The sequence below is a fragment of the Myotis daubentonii genome, chromosome 3 (genome assembly GCF_963259705.1).
Source record: "Myotis daubentonii chromosome 3, mMyoDau2.1, whole genome shotgun sequence".
Classification (NCBI taxonomy): Eukaryota; Metazoa; Chordata; class Mammalia; order Chiroptera; family Vespertilionidae; genus Myotis; species Myotis daubentonii.
Genome location: NC_081842.1, coordinates 208851678 through 208867754, shown reverse-complemented (window position 1 = coordinate 208867754; position 16077 = coordinate 208851678). Strand labels below are relative to the sequence as shown.

At 54.4% G+C, this 16077-nt stretch overlaps 1 protein-coding gene across 2 annotated transcripts in view; it reads right to left on the bottom strand.

The window, feature by feature from the left end:
- Nucleotides 1-4564: 4564 nt before the first annotated feature.
- Nucleotides 4565-16077, bottom strand: part of CAPZB (capping actin protein of muscle Z-line subunit beta) — a 129618-nt gene continuing 118105 nt past the window's right edge. The window contains exons 7-10 of one of the 2 annotated variants that reach the window (XM_059690998.1): nucleotides 10154-10219; nucleotides 9407-9483; nucleotides 8085-8197; nucleotides 4565-5383 (exon numbers count right to left, since the gene is read on the bottom strand). In XM_059690998.1, coding sequence (XP_059546981.1) covers nucleotides 8095-8197; nucleotides 9407-9483; nucleotides 10154-10219 — 246 coding nt within the window. In that variant the 3' untranslated portion in view covers nucleotides 4565-5383; nucleotides 8085-8094. The remainder of the gene's footprint in view (nucleotides 5384-8084; nucleotides 8198-9406; nucleotides 9484-10153; nucleotides 10220-16077) is intronic. The other variant, XM_059690999.1, reaches the window with a different exon arrangement.

Below are 16077 nucleotides of genomic sequence, written 5' to 3'. Positions count from 1 at the left end.
GGTTGTGGTGGCTGAGTAAGATGGGCTTGCAGGCTCGTGCCCCAGCACCTGGCACGAGGAGGTGCCTGGCAAATAAATGGTGGCTGCTGGAGCTTATCCACCACCCAGCACAAGCCTCAGGTCTGCGCAGTGGCAGGTCCTCTGGGAAGGTTATCTCCTCCCTAGAGTGGAAGGGCCAGTCAGATGGAAGGGCCAGTCAGACGAAGGGCCAGTCTGACGGGTTCCATTGCAGGACTGGGCCATGCTTGCTGGGGTGGGGCCTCTGGGTGGAAGGTAGATTTCCTTTCTCCCCTGGGCTCACACCTCTTGCTTCTTGCTGCAGGCAAGGGTGGTTAGGTGTGGCCTAACTATCGATTGACATGCTGCATATGAAAATGCCTGGCCCCCGTGGTCCCCACACCTGGGGATGGGGGCGGGGGGGGGGGGCGACCAGGAACAGCTGGCTGGCAGGCAGGTGGCATTCTGCAGAAAGCAGAAGGAACTGCCCGACCCCAGGCCCTCCCAGCCCGGGGTTCCCTTGGTTATTCCTCAAACCTGGGACTTTCGAAGCCACATCTTGGACAACCTGGCCTTCAGTCCCCAAAGCTGAGAAAGCGGAGAAATCCACAACTCAGCCCTCTCCTCACGCCTTCTCCTGTGGACTTGGCTTTTACCGGAGCTGGATGGTGGGACCCCAGAGGTCCCTGCTATACAGCCGGGTGCTGAGTCCCAGATGTCCCGGCACTAACCGGACCAGGTTAGTGTCAGCCCTATGACCGGGAGGGGGGTGGCCTTTTGCTTCAGATTAACTCAGTTCAACTAGTATCGATTGATGAGTTCCTCGGCCCTGTGACAGCCCTGAGGACACAGCCACCCACCAGCACATGTAATTAATAAGGACTTCCCCACCCACAGTAGACGGTATGGGCAGAGACTTCTCTCCTGGTCACCACGGTATCCCCAGTACACAGGAGGTGCTCAATAAATGGTGAATGAATTGAGTGAGTGAAGTGAATGCCTGAAACACTGTTCCCCAAGGGACCCTCAGTCAGTAAAGGAGACAGGCATGGAACCCCCAAGCACAAAACTATTGAATTTGTACACTTTAAATGGTACATTGGCAGGCATGTGAATCGTCACTCAATAAAGCTCTTTGAAAAAATAGAGAATTGGCTATTATTAAAACTTGAATGGGAAGTTGTAGGTAAGGAGAACATATTACTGTCTTACAACATTCCTACTCATGTGGTCATTACACAGTCACCTGAAGGCCTACTATGCATGAAGAACTGGTGGTCAGGTGAGAGAGGAGTAAAGAATTTCATTCACTAGAGCAGTGATTTTTAACCTTTTCCCCCTCTTGGCACACAAACTAATTGCTAAAATTCTGTAGCATACCGAAAAATACATTTTTTGCTGATCTGACAAAAAGAATAGGTAAATTTTGATTCCTTAACACCAGATGGCTATTGTGTTGGCTGTTGCCATGTTTTTATTCGACAGTCTAAGGGAAAAGAGGTCAGTGCCCCTGACTAAACAGGTATTGCATGTTTTAAAAATCCTTGCAGCACACCGGTTGACTATCTCTGCACTAGACCAAAGAAATAGAGACATCAGTGTATGTGTGTGTGTATATATATATATATAGGTGTCTGTTCATTCCTCAGAACATTTACTGAGCACTTACTCCAAGTTGAAAAGTTTCACAAAGTAGCAACAGGATGAGTATGTCTATGTAGTAAAAGTTTTAAAGATAATAGGAAGTATCTAAGAATAGAATAAAAAACTTAAAATATTATACCACATTTAAATATATTTCAGAGACTTGATTTCTTTAAATTATGAGGTTATAGATATAAAATGTTTATAGCCTCGCCCAACCGGCATGGCTCAATGGTTGAACATCAACATATGAACCAGGAGGTCACAGTTCAATTCCTGATCAGGCACTTGCCTGGGTTGTGGGCTTGATCACCTTTGGGAAGGGTGGGGAGGGTACTGAAGGAGGCAGCCAATCAGTGAGTCTCATCATTGATGTTTCTATCTCCCTCTTCCTCTCTGAAATCAATAAAAATATATTTTTTAAAATAAAATGTCTATAGTCTCAATTTTGTCATTTAAAAAGTTGCTTGAACAATCTGAGAAGTGATACAAATTATAATGAAACAAAAAAATAGCACCAACTAGTTATATAAAAAGTACCTGTTGCCCTAACCGGTTTGGCTCAGTGGATAGAGCGTCGGCCTGTGGACCGAAGGGTCCCAGGTTCGGTTCCGGTCAAGGGCATGTACTTTGGTTGCGGTCATATCCCCAGTAAGGGGATGTGCAGGAGGCAGCTGACCAATGTTCCTCTCTCATCGATGTTTCTGACTTTCTATCCCTCTCCCTTCCTCTCTGTAAAAAATCAATAAAATATATGAAAAAAGAAAAAAAGTACCTGTTGAATAACCCACCTGTTTCCTATGGGGCCAGAAAGTGAATTGCAAAATCACTAACAAACTCCAAGTATTTGTAGGAAGCAGATGTTCTGAGCAAAGTAACAACATGACAAGGTGTTAAGTGGCCTTGGTTTTCCGACTGAAGGTTTTACAAATTTTAGTGATATTGAGAAAATTATAAAATGAGATTTTTAACATTTACATTCTAGAACATATAATTTATGACGTTTACTTACAGTGTTTGGAATGAGACATATTAAGCTTTTGCTATACAGGCTGACAAACGCAAGCAAAGGGTTCTCCCTGGGCCCCCTGCTCACTGTTAAGTGGAGGAGACGGGTCTGCCTGTGGCTTGTGATGAGGGTCCCCGGCCCAGCGACGGCCCCAAGTAGGTACCACAGGTTCCCTCTCTCCTCCAGCCCCTGAGTGTCCGTGGTTCCTGGAGCAGAAGTGCGCTCAGTCAGCGACAGGCTGGCTGCGGCGGACGCAGGAGAGAAGGAAAAGGGGAACCATCGCCACCTAGGACAGCGCCTGCGAACGGGGATGAAACAGTCCAACCTCAGTGTCTCTCAAGAGCGACCAGCTTAACTGGCTCAGCGTGGGTCATGCCAGGGGGAGGAGAGGCGGCCACGACTGCAGGGCACCAGGCTCCATGGAGGGGTGGCACCGAAGAGAAGGGCCTGGAGGCCGAGTCCGCAATGCCCGCCCACCCCGCCAGCGGAGGGCCCCACAGGCCTGCCACCCAGCAGCTGCTTGGTCAGTGACGTGAATGGACAGGCAATCTTGGGACCTGCGGCCCCAGAAGACCCCTAGAAGCCGACCTGTCAGGATGACAGCAAGGGGGCAGGTGGGAGGGCCTTGGGGAAACGGGGAGTGCGGGGTTACCCACCTGAGCCCTCACACTTGGAGAGATGGAGACCTCCGTCCCAGGGTGCCTGGGGTTCATGCAGCCCAGCCCAGAAGGCTGCCTCCTGTTATCAGGCACCAAAGGGCAAATTCGGGAAGCATCTAGTGAGCCCGTGGGGGTGGAGGGGCCGCCCTAATGCTGCCCAAACCGGAGTCTGCCACCTGCAGCTTGTGGACCCAGAGGGCTAGTCAACCACCCAGGGCTCCCTGGCATGTGTGAGGGGCCCTGCAGCCACCGCGCAGAGAAAGGAGTGGCTGGGAGGTGGCCCTGAGTCAAGCTACAAACACTCCTTTTGCTTTTTCCTTCACCTAAGAAACCTGCTGTCAGAGCCCACTGTTCCCAATCTCACCAGCCTGATTTAGCATCAAAACATGGGCAGGGACGGCTCCCATGGAAGATTCTGGAAGGCAGAGTAAGATCAGGCCTGGCATACATGACAGTCACAATTTCTGGGTTTCAAGTGTTATTTTTGGTCACATGATTGAACACCTATCAAAAGGAAAAGCATTTATTCACCAGTGTGTGTGCCAGGCACTGCTGCCCGCATCCCATGAGGCTGTCCCCCCGTCCCACACAGGCAGTGCCTCTGGGCCACGCTCCGAGGGTCCCCAGCGGCCGCGTGGGAGCTGTAGGGCCAGGGCCTCCTCTCCAGCTTGTCCTCCGCACCTGCACTTGGAAGGAACCGTGTGGGGGTCTCTCCTGCTCCTGTTTCTATCGCAATGAAGATGCCCCATCTGAACCTTCTCGTCAGAACAAGCAGAGCGCGTCAGAGGTGTCACGGTTCCAAGCACCTCAAACCAGGGGGACAGCCGGGGTGTGGACCCTACAGCAGGCCACGGCCTCTGCTGCTGTGAGGCCTTGGGTGCCTTCCCTCAGCTTCCTCCAGGCTGTGGTGAATGAAGACAGTGTGTGCTGACCCTTACAAAGCAGGTGTTGGCTAAGATGGAAGGGAAGTGGGGAGCAGAGACGAAAGCCCCGGACCGCCCACTCATGACTGGTGTGACTTCAAGTAGCCCCAGCCCGGCGGGGCGGGTGGGGCTGGGGACTCTGGGAGGGAGGGGTCGAGAAGCAGCTCTGGGCTCTGCAAAGACCCCTTTTCTTCTCGCTCAAGGCAAGTCCACACTTCCTCCACCTGACATGCTGCCCGGCCTGCTACTCGCCCACCTGGGGTCAGCCCTCGGGACCAAGGCCACACGTGCTGGCAAAGTGAGGCAGGTGAGAAACAACACGAGGCCAGTGCTGCGTCCCAGTTTCTTTTTATTTATTTTTTTGTTCTTTTTTTCCTTTTTTTTTTTAAGTATGGAAGCTCAAGTATAAGATGTAGATTTTTTTTTAAGCTTTACAAAAAAACAAAATAAAACAAAAACTCCTTTTGCATTCCATAAAAATTGACAGAAAAGCACCTGGCCAGAAGAGCAGACGGTCGAGGCCCCCGCCCCCACAACGTGGTCTCCGAGGCCAGGGGCCAGCGTGCAGGACAGTGCTGAGGGCCACCTCTCCTTCCTCCCAGAGCTGTCCCCTGCTCCCCACCCCAACCCCAAGCAACTCCCAAACACACGTGGAATCAGATTTCCAGTTTTTCTTCTTTCACACACCACAGTTATTTCATAAAATTTTTTTGTTTTACATTTTTTACACCAATGTAACAAAAAGGTGGGAAGGAAGGGGAGGCAGACAGACAGTGTATTTTATGCCTATAGATGGGGGGTGGAGCCTGGGCAAACAAAACACACATGATCTCTATGGAAATATCGAGTTCTGATAGCAAAACGTGGTGGGAAGCAGGCCTTGGAGACAGAGAGGGTATTAGCGGCTTTATTCTCAGGGTGTGATGGCGCTGTGCAGGTCGGTGACGCAGGTGTTGTGTGACCTGTCGGGGAGGAAAGGGACAGGGAAGGGAGCAGAAAACGAGTTTTCTAAGAAAGGAATCTAACGAGTGCATGGCATGTCCGGTTAGCATGAAGCAGAGGTTTAACATTGCTGCTTTCTCTTCAAAGCCTCCACCAGGTCGTTCTTAAGAGCTTCTTGTTTTGATTTGTCTGCAAAAGTCTGCACAGACCTGCCAGGGAGGAAAGGAATCGATGTTAGCAGGCTTCACAGGAAGAGGGGCGGCGAGGGTCTGGGTCACTGGGCAGCACTGGGCCCCTCTAGAGGTCAGAGCAGTGCCAGCGAGATGTGGAGGGAGCAGAGCCCGAGGCCGCACCCTCAGCACCGCGCCGGCCCCTCAGGGAGGCCCGGGGCCCACCCCACCTGGACACATGCTCAGCTCTGCACCTGGCTGGGTGACTTGGCCACAGCTCCAGGACCCTGGTCCACTCCTCACCAGGAGGACACCGTTACAAAGCTTCCCCCTCACTGCACCCGGCCCAGCAGGAGGCTCGATGCTGCCCCACGAGGGCAGGGTGCACAGCAACCCCCCGCTTAGCGAGGGTTTAAGAACCAGCGCCTGGACATCTGAGCACTCGGGGTTCAGAGCCAGGGCAGGACTCAAAGGACCAGAGCTTTCAGGCTTTTGCTATGAGGCTCCATCCGCTGTTAGCTTGGCCAAGAAAGGCCCGCTCTGGATTTTGAGAGGCAGCAGGGAACTGAGGCAAGGCCCGGGGTCCCTGCTGTCGAGGCCTGGCTTGTGGGAAATGAGTGCGTCCATGCACAGCAGTGACACTGCTCGGCAGAGCTAACAGGTAGGCTCGTGGAGGCTGTACAACTCACAAAGCGCTTTCACACACTTTCTCATACGCTACACCGTCCAGGAGACAGTGTTATTTCCAATTCATAGGTAAGGAAATGGCGGCCCAGAGAAATGCCCCGGCAACGACCCAAATGACCACTTTGTCAGATTTACCCAACGTGTTGGTTAACCAGGAACTTGTTAATAGTTTTACTGATGCACTTTGAATAGTTCTCAAGCAGCAGAGAGAGGGTGGGGGCTGCCTCTCAGGAACCTGTGGACGGGAATCGCGTTTCACGCACCGGCCGTGAAAGAGTGGAAGGAAGGGTCGAAATACCCTAAATGCCGAAAATGGGTGAAGTGCGATGAAGCGGGGGCCCAGGAGAAACAGCATCCGAGGTGAATGCTGGCTACCGAACCCTGGAAAACCCTGGCAGCACCCTCAGAATGGTGAGAGTGCAACGCAACAGACAAGATTTTGAGAGAATCTGCATACAACTGGAAAATGCCCATGAGAAATGCCGCGTTTTGGTTGATGCTGCCGAAATACACATTTCTGATTGTCTGGAACGGCCCTGGCTCGGCGCTGACAAAGGAAGGGTCAGACGCAGCCGTGTGGCCCTCGGGCTCCTGTCTCAGCCAGTCCAGGGGCTTCCGGAAAGGCTCCAACGGAGGTTAACGTGACCAGCGGGAGGATGGGGTGAGCGAAGCAGCAGCTCACACGGTCCTCGGCCTGGGAGGACGGCTCCCAGCTCTGGGGATGGCCCCAGCCTGCAGCACACCAGCACCCACCCCAAAAGAGGAGAAAGTTTCTGTTAGAACTGGGGTTAGAGTCAGTAAGACAGGTTAGACATGGGGCAGCTGGAGGGATAAGGACTAGGCCACTCATTCAGGGGATAGAGCTGGGAAGGTTATTGCCAAGCAACTCGAACCAGCGCCCGGAGGGAGCACTCACTCAGTGTGGGAAGGCGGCTGTCCTGACAGACGGTAGGTGCCAGGCTGCCCAGCGCTGCAGGAAGCTTCAAAGCTGGGGAGGCTCCAGTGGGCAGCCACTGGATGCCAAGGCCAGGGGCCCAGAAAACCCTAAAAGCTGAGGGGGGAGGACACTATGATGGGACACCTGGAGAAGGGGTTTCTCATCGCTGCGGTGGGAACATGATGGTCCCAGCATGAGGCTGGAGGCTGACAGATGCCTTGGGCCTGGAGCTGGTGGACACACGGCCCGGGCCGATGCGCTCCAGTCCCACAGACAAGAACGGCTCCGCCTGGTTACATAAGGGCCCCACTCCACCCACCCCGGAGGCCCCACTGAGCCGCTTCCGGGTTGGGCTTTCGTGTCCAGTCCCCAGCCTGGGGCTGAGCCCCTAGGCCAGGCCTTCGCCCTGCCTGGCTGGGTTTTCAAAGACCTGATACAAAACCAGTGTCCCTCATCCTCTCGGGAGATGCTACTTTCATATTTGTCATGGTTCTCGGCCATTATCAACATGCAAGGCTGTTTTCCTCCCCGTCAGTGCAGGGCGGGTATGAGGACAGCTGCAGCTCGTTAGGGTGGGAGGTCATGCTGGTCCAGGCAGCTCCAGCAGCAACCAGTCGGGGTGCATCGGGCCGGTGAGGGGGACGACAGCCCCCACTCTGCACGCTGTCCTCACACTCACAGCAATTCACCCCTTTGTATCAGCTGGCCCCGAGGACCCTTGGGGGGAAATTGGGGAGGACAGGGCTGCACACAGAGCAGATGGGGGGGCTGTCCTGAAGCACGTGGGTGAACAGAAGGCGGGACATGGACCCTGGCTCTGCGGCCACCAAAGCCGCGCCGACCTGAGGCTTCTGCTGGAGGCAAGCGGGTCCCTGGGCTGGACTTCTACAGGAGCCAAAGCCAAACCCCCGCCTGCCCACACCCAACCCCCGCCCCGAGTGCCACACACACACCGCACACACGATACGAGTCCACGTTACATGGGGCTGAATCTACTTGTTAATGTGGCTGCTCACGGCCGTGAGCGGACACAGGGGTTAGTGGTGGTTTGAGTGATGGTCGGCGGGTTGGTGAGTCCTGTTTAGTGGGAGGGTGCTCGCCTCTCAGGCAGGGTACCTGGATCGGCCTAGTTATCAGGCTGGATGTGGATCTGCCGCTGGGTCAGCACTTGGGAAAGCTCCCTCTGCAACTGCTGAAACTTGGGGTTGTCAGGGATAACATCAACAGATCTACAGAGAGTATTCAGAGATGAATGCAGGAGCAGAGGACAGGAGCACGTGGGCGGGGACAGCGGAGAGGAGGGAGGTACAGGGGGACGCACAGGCAGAAGAAAGGGGCCTGTCACCAAGGCCACGCTGCTCTGGGCTGTGGTGTGGAGGTCACAGAGCAGAGCTCTGGGCTGGCAGTGGCCACGGTGTCTGGGGCAGTGACCGCGGGCTCAACAGCTAGAGGAAAGCAATGTTGCCTGAAGGGGAAAGGGGGGGATGAAACCCAGCAGGGGCCAGACCATGTTCCCCACAGGCGGGATGGAAATGGGGGATGATGAGGGTCCAAAGGGGAATCCTCGCTATTGGGAAACTGTATAAGTAGGAGACTAAAAACCTGTCTGCTGTGCGAATTCACAAGCCAGGGCAGCCGAGGAGGAGCGAGAGCCTTGGACTCAGGGCCACGCTGGGCTGCAGAGCGGACGCCTCTCCTCCCTCCAGCTCTGTCTCCCCGACTGGGAGGCCCCCTGAGAGGAGCGGCTCGCCCACGGTCGCCCAGCTCTGCAGAGCGTGCTCAGACACTGGCCGCCTGACGCCACGGCCTCCACTGCCCCCGGCGGCTCCGGCCTCCTGCTCTGCCACCACGGACCTCAAGGACCCAGAGAGCCTGCCAGCCTTCACTTGGCCAACACTGGACACTGTAGAACCGAGGGCCTGGGATGGGTAGAGGGCAGCTCAGGACCCTAGCCACAGCCACAGAGCCAGGCAGAGGACATTAGAGTGGCCGGGGGTTCTCTCCAGAAAGCAGCAGGCGAAAGGGCTCTTTCTGCTGCCCGGAAACTCAGCCAACCAGAGGCCTGGCAGCCTGGCGGGCCACCCCCTGTCGCGTGTCTTAGGGTCTGCTTTGGAGGTCCCCTCAGATCCCAGAGCCAAAGGGCTGGGCAGTTTCTTTAGATGAGACTGACACCTGGGGGCCAAGAGGAGGCCGACTTCAGGGATGAGGGTGTCGGTGGCTGTTAAGGGGAACGTCCCCCACACGACAAGCATCTATTGAGAATGCAAACATGTACCTAGTGCTTTCCCGTTCAGAGCCTGCACATCAGTCCTATAAGGTGGGCACTTTACTCCAAACGAGGAAGCTAGGCTCAAGGGCATACAGCTATTAAGCAGCAGACCTAGGATTCAAATCCGTTTCTTTTTGGTTTCCAAAGCTTGTACTTTTGGGTACATTACCTCAGCCCATTGACGATGTCCTTTGTTTTTCCAAAGTAGATCTCATTCAGCGTACTTCTGATTTTATTTTCCATGTCCTGGGGAGGGAGGTCAGTCAGACATGACAGCCAACAGCTGGGAGTCCTGAGGTCCACACCCTCCCACCAGCTCACCACTGCAGTCCCCGCTGTGACCACAGGGGGGAAGCGCACGACTGCACAGAAGCCTGGTGAGCAAGCCCTAGCAGCCAAGACCCCCACCTATCACTTGTGCTCTGTGCACGTTCCCGTCCACAGGCACGCAGGAAGCCAATACCCAGGCACTGGCGGCCAACACTGGCCATTACCGGGAGGTGGTCTAAACCACACCACCACCCCCTCCTTCCAAACAGTGTGGTGAAGGGAAGCCAGTGGCAACTGAAGTCTCTCTGGTGTCCGCTGGGGCCCAGGGACCTGCTTCCTTGTCAGGTCTCCGCTCACTGGGGGCAGGCTTCGGGCTTCCTGAGCAGACCCTCTGGGAGAATGTTTTGAGGGAGGGTAGAGGGGATGCCCTAGAAGTTGGGCCCTGCTTGCACCTAGGTCACAGGCTCGGAAAACACAAGGCCTGGACAAAACATGAGAAACACAGCATTGGCTGCTATGGAACGGGAAGAAAGAAGCAAGGCAAAGGCCAGCGAGCCGGCCAACAGGCTCCGGGGGCAAAACGTCAGACGCTGTGGAAGCGAACCACAGCCACAGAAGCGAACCAGAGCCCGGAAGGCCCACTCACCTCTACCAGGCGCCCAATATTGGCTATGTGTGGCGAGGAGTCGCTCACAGTTTCATCTTTCTCCATCTGCAAAAGACAAGACATTCCTCCAAGTTAGAGAGAGCGAGGCGCTCTCCGAGAATGGCCACCTCAGCCGACAGCACAGCCCCTCCACAGTTTGCAAAGAACTTGTTATTCCTGCTGGCAGCTCCGGAGCCAGCTGCAGGTGGTGCAAGGCCACCTCCCCAGTGGGGGACCCAAGCACGGATGAGCTAAGTTTCAGGTCACAAACAGCCCAGCCAGCAAAAGCCCAGCGTCCACATTCCCAGGGAGAGTTGTGATGCCACCCTCAGAGGAACATTCACCCCATCAAGCCCCCAGCAGGGAGGGCACAGGTGACACCCCACCAGGCCTGGCTCATTCGGGGCCTGGAGAAGATGCGCTCAGGCACAGGCACAGGTACAGGCACAGCACAGGCTTCCCATCCCCAGACCGGGGAGCCTACCCAGGCTGCTGCTGCGCCCCCGACGCTCCTGTGGTGGCCGTCACAGAGGGAGGGCCTGACAGTCCTGAGAAATGGGAGACGTCTAGGCTCTGAGAGACCAAGTGACCTGTCCAATGTCACAGAGGTCGCAAGGGCAGAGCCTGGTCCAGCCCTTTCTTTCTGCTCTGTCAGCTGAGTGATATGGGGAATGTGAGCAAGAGACTCGGGACCCAGATTCCTAGGGTGTATCCTACGGACACCGTGGATGGAGTTTGGAGGTGGGACCCAGCGATTCAAGTCTCAGCCAGAGAAGGAAAGGAGGCAGGGAGGGGAGAAGGAATGGAGGATTCCTCATGTGAGCACACTCATGAACTGTGGATTTCTTCCCATGTTTAAAGGCTATTTCCCTCGCAAGATTATAAATTCCTTAAGCAGAGCTTTATCAGTTTTATACCTCACAGGGTGCCTAGCAGACTGCAAGCACATCAACGCTCACTGTTACTACAATGAAAATAAGAACACACAGCTACCACTACCACTATTGATATGAAACATGGAAGCTGAGACAGGTAACCAAGAAACAGGGAAAACATGAGAACAGTATCAGGAAGGCTAGAGCTCAACATGAACTCAGATCAGCAAAAAAGCAAAGAAAAGGCAGAGAGGCTCACTATTTCCGAACCAGGAGAGCAGGGCAGATCTCGGGATGGTGGGCGTGCTCAGAGGTTGGCGGCCTCTGCGGCTTCTCACCACGTCTCCTTTTCTTCCAGGCCAGACCAGTCTGATCTGTGACGCAGCCATCCTTGGAATGTCACAGTGCACTTAAAGGCGCCGGGACACTAGAGGGGGCAGCGGCCGACCCCTCTCATGAAAGAAGGAAGATTAGAGCTGGGAATGAAACACTAGTTTGACACTGATCCAGACCATTTCTGATGGGACTGTTAACAATCATGGGATGGCACACCTAAAATCAGCTATCTCTAGGAGCCAGCAAGGGAGTGCTCCAAACCCTGGGGACCTCTGATTGCCTGCACTGCTGGGATGCTGGGCTGGAAGAACAGAGAATTCCTCTAAAAGACTGCAGACTGAGGCAGGTTCCCATCAATATCCTACGGCCGAGGTTGAGGCGTGGGGCTAGATGATAACCGCTCAGATGGAGCCTCTGCCGACGGATCAGACACCATGTTCCCAGGGATGCTTCTACCTGGCCCTGGGCCAACCTGTTTGTGCAGGACTCAGAGGAAAGCATAGCCTATCAACGGCATCAGGGCTCGAGATGATCAGAGGGGCCACTACAGGACCAGAAACGTGGGTCAGCTCCTCAACACAGCAGCTCCCAAGCACAGAGTGCTTCCCAGGTGGCAGCCACCTTATTCCATTTAGTCTCCACAAAAACCCATCTTAAACCCAAGGCTTAAAGATGTCGAGATCTGCCAGACTCCAAGGACTTTGCCCTTCCTGCCTCAGTAGGCTGATCACATGTACCTGGGCAAATGCCAACCAGATACGTGGGCTCGAACATTAATCTCACTGACTACAAAGGCGGGGGGCGGGGGGTAGTCCTGTGAAGAGACCTGTGGTTTTTTAGATTGTTTCAAGCTCAAGACTGTGATGTGGCTGCTGTGACCGGGTTCGTGCAGCTTCAGGCTCATCAGTGAAACCATGACTGGTGAGCAGGTCAGAAACCGCTGCTGTGACTCGCTCAGGAAGGCGAAGGTCCCCTCGGCTCTGGCCCGGCCCAGCCACATCCGCTGGGCTGGGTTCAGCTTGGGACACTTGGACGCGTGGCAGTTAACTGGTTAAGAGAGCCATGTAGCTCCAGCCAGTTTGGCTCAGTGGATAGAGCATCGGCCTGCAGACTGAGGGGTCCTGGGTTCGATTCCAGTCAGGGCACATGCCCGTGTTGTGGGCTCAGTCCTCAGTAGAGAGCATGCAGGAGGCAGCCGATCAATGATTCTCTCTCATCATTGATGTTTCTCTCTCTTTCTCCCTCTTCCTTCTTCTCTGAAATCAATGAAAAGGATATGAGAGAGCGAGAGCGAGAGACATGTACAAGTTGGAGTTCACCTGCTTAAAACGTTTAAACACCTTGAATCCAAGAAATGAGAAAGAACTGGGGATATTTCAGGCTAGGAGGGACTTGGAGGATCCTAGCAGTTGACAGGGGGAGCAGATCTAATCCAAGTCACCACCAAGTGCAGCGAGGGAACATCATGGGATGACAGCTGTCTGTCATAGATGGCAGCACCTGCTCACAAGGCAAAAAGCCCCAGGTTACTGGAGTGCTGGGGAGAAATGGGGCACCTTGTCAAAGATGCTACAAGAAGGGTAGTGCCAGTCTAGAACCCATGGCCTTGCAAGGCTCTTCTGAAGAAATGAGACAATCTGCAGAGCAAAGATGTCTGTTCTGGCAAGACTGCTTGGTGAGGACTGGTTAAATGGAAAAGAGGAAGGGAGTGCTAGAACCACTGGCCTCTGTCCCCCAGCACAGGGCCCAGAACTGTCCCAGGCTCTCTGGCCAATGATTCTGGGCATCTCGATCCTCACAAAACAGAAGTGAGAGAGCCCATGAACTTAAAAAGTGTTAGCTACTCCCCACCATTTCCGGTCTAACAATTCCCCACTCGGGATTGAGTTTGCAGGAACACCATCTGCCCTCAGCAAAACCCTGCGACTCCCTGAATGGGAGTCAGGAGCTCACTCCGGAGGGACAGAGCTCTGTCTACCTTTTTTTTTTTGGTCTACCCACTTTTTAAAATGGATTTTTAGATGCCAACATCCTGGGACTGTGTCCCCTCTCCCCTACAAGGAAATGGTTCCAAGGGCTGCACAGAGAGGGTGTGGCCCAAATGGAGTCTCTCACAAATTAGCATCTCTCTCCCTCCCAGCTCCACGCAGACGGCAGATTGCTCATGGAGAGTCCCATTTTAAGGAGCACCAAGAGTAAAAGTGAGGCAAGGACTGTTGGCCAAGGGCTATGGGCCATCGGGATCAGTAAAGCCACGTGACCAATCAAACCTCTTAGAGAGGAAAGGCTGAAGCCATTGGACACCCAAAGGTGTAACAGGTGGGAGGGGTGGAAGGGAAAGAAAGATGAGAAGGCCCCGTCTCCCCAGGAGCAGACTGACTCCTAAGGTGTGGCCAGGAATTGAGCCCAAGGAAAAGGCCTGGTAGGGACCAGACAGAAGAAGGCGGGTGGGGGTTGGGCAGAGGCCTTGGCACACAGACATGTTCCCACAACCCCCTTGCTCACAGCCCTGCCGACTCCCTCCACACCTGGTCAGGATCAGCTTTCTGGCAATGCTGACCCACCGAAAATAGAAACTATTTGTGCAATGCATATATTATTACATCCTCGTGAAAGTGGCTGCCAGAAGAAAACATTTTTATGTGCTGTGGTCGCACAGATGTTCCGAGAGGTGATTCCAACCGAGTCTGAAGTCAGAGGCCAGCCTCTCGCCCTATGAAGGCCCTCTCCTCTCCGTGGCTTGGACATGGGAAGGACATAGGCCAGGTCTGGAAGCAGGCTGTGCGCCTCTGCTGCCCTGTGGCCATTCTCAGTGAGTACAACCTGGAGGGTGGAGCCCTGAAGAACGCCAGCCTCACCCAGCCCCACAGCTCATCTGGAGGCCCAAGGGGTGAGGGTCTTGGCCTGTCCAGGGCTCGCACTAAATGAGCTAATATATGCACAATGCCCGGAACGGTGCCTGGCAGAATGGCAGCTGCATTCCCAGGACTGCCTGGTCCTGGCTCCTAGGCAGAAGCCAGCAGTGTCGCTCTGATTTCTGAGCTGTATCGGGTAAGAGTGGGGCTGCAGGCCAGCACCAAACATGTCAAGCCAGACAGTGGCCAGCCTCTCAAGGAAGGATCAGTCTGCCTGTTTCGGACAATTTTAATTGAGCCCAACGCTGTATATTCTGGAAGATGGCAATGTCTCTGCCTGCAAGCTGTGTGGTAGTAGCAATAGTAGCTATTATTCACTGACCATAAACCATGTGTCAAAATGGTTTTGTATTTCTAATCTAAAACCATCTTCCCCAAAAGGCATTAGCTCTATGATGAAAATGCTGTTTTAGAGAAGGGAAGTGGTCTGTCCTGGCCACATGGCTGGATCTGAACCAAGGTCTGGATGATTCTGAAACCTGTTTCTTCCATGAGAATGCACTGCTTGCTTAACTCATCCATGTTCTTTACAAGAAAAATCAAAGACAAATCACAATCCAGAGCTCGGAAATTCCAGTGTCCATCCTTGTTTCATCTGGCCCTCCCCCGCAAGCCCCTGGGTTCTCTGGTTCCTTCCTCTCCTGCCAGCCTTCACAGTCTCATGCCAGCTTTCCTTCTCAACCAGGCGCTAGGTCACTCCACCCAAGGTCATCCGACCAGCACCAAACCAGGCCTGGAGGCCATGCTGCTGATGCAGCTCCGCCTGAGCCCTGTGTCCCTCCTAGACCGAGAGCGCACGGGGCTGCAGCTAGCTGTGCCTCCTGCAGGCAGCACACACTCCCTGAAGCACCCTCGCCTGACCTTTGTCCCCTACACCTGGAAGGAAGGCCACTAGCCTCCTCCCCTGCTGAAGCAGCGCCTGGCCTAACTGCCAAGCATGAGTCAAAGAGGATGTCCCCGCGTGACACTCGGGCAGGTGCCTCTGCTGGAGTTTTACTGCTTGAAGATACATCACGGGGTGCCTACTGCTGAGTAGGAAGAGCTCAGCTTGCAAACGACTGGCCTAACCTCCCCACTCAGCAAAACATTCCACCTTCGTTCCTAAATATTTAGAATCTGAAAAAAATATCAAACGAACATCTGCAGGGCCTGTCCGAGATCGGAAACCTTACATCTTTCCAGAGATTTATGGTCTTGCCTCTTTCCCACATCTCCAGCTGTCACACCAAGTGACCTCTTAGTACAACTTCCTTTTCAACAGGTTGGTACCTGGCGTGCAAGCCTTCCCAGTGGGGCCTAGGTGGCAGCCTGCCAGAGGGCACTTTCCGCCCTCCTCACCTGGCAGGATGGCACCATCTGGCTGTGATGAGCTTCCCCAAGGACTGCTGCTCACTTTCCTCCCACAGCTGCAGGGATTTGCCAAAACACTTTGTCTATCTGCCTCGCTTTCCAGCTGACATCCCTAAAAGACATCTTTTGTTGGGGGCAGCAGAAAAAAAGGCCAAAGTGGGGGAGACGGAGAAGAGAAGGAGCTCAGCCTAGGGTGCACTTGGTCTGAGCCTGCTGGGGTGTGGCATGACCAGGTGCGAAATGCAGCTCAAGTACATGTTGTTGTTAAACTAGAGGCCCGGTGCACGAAATTTGTGCACTGGGGCAGAGGGTCCCGCAGTCCGGGACCCCTGGAGGATGTCCCCTGGGAGGATTGGGCCTAAGCCAACAATCAGACATCCCTCTCGCAATCTGGGGCTCTCCCAGTCCAGGACCCCTAGCTCCTTACTGCCCACCTGCAGCAGAGGGC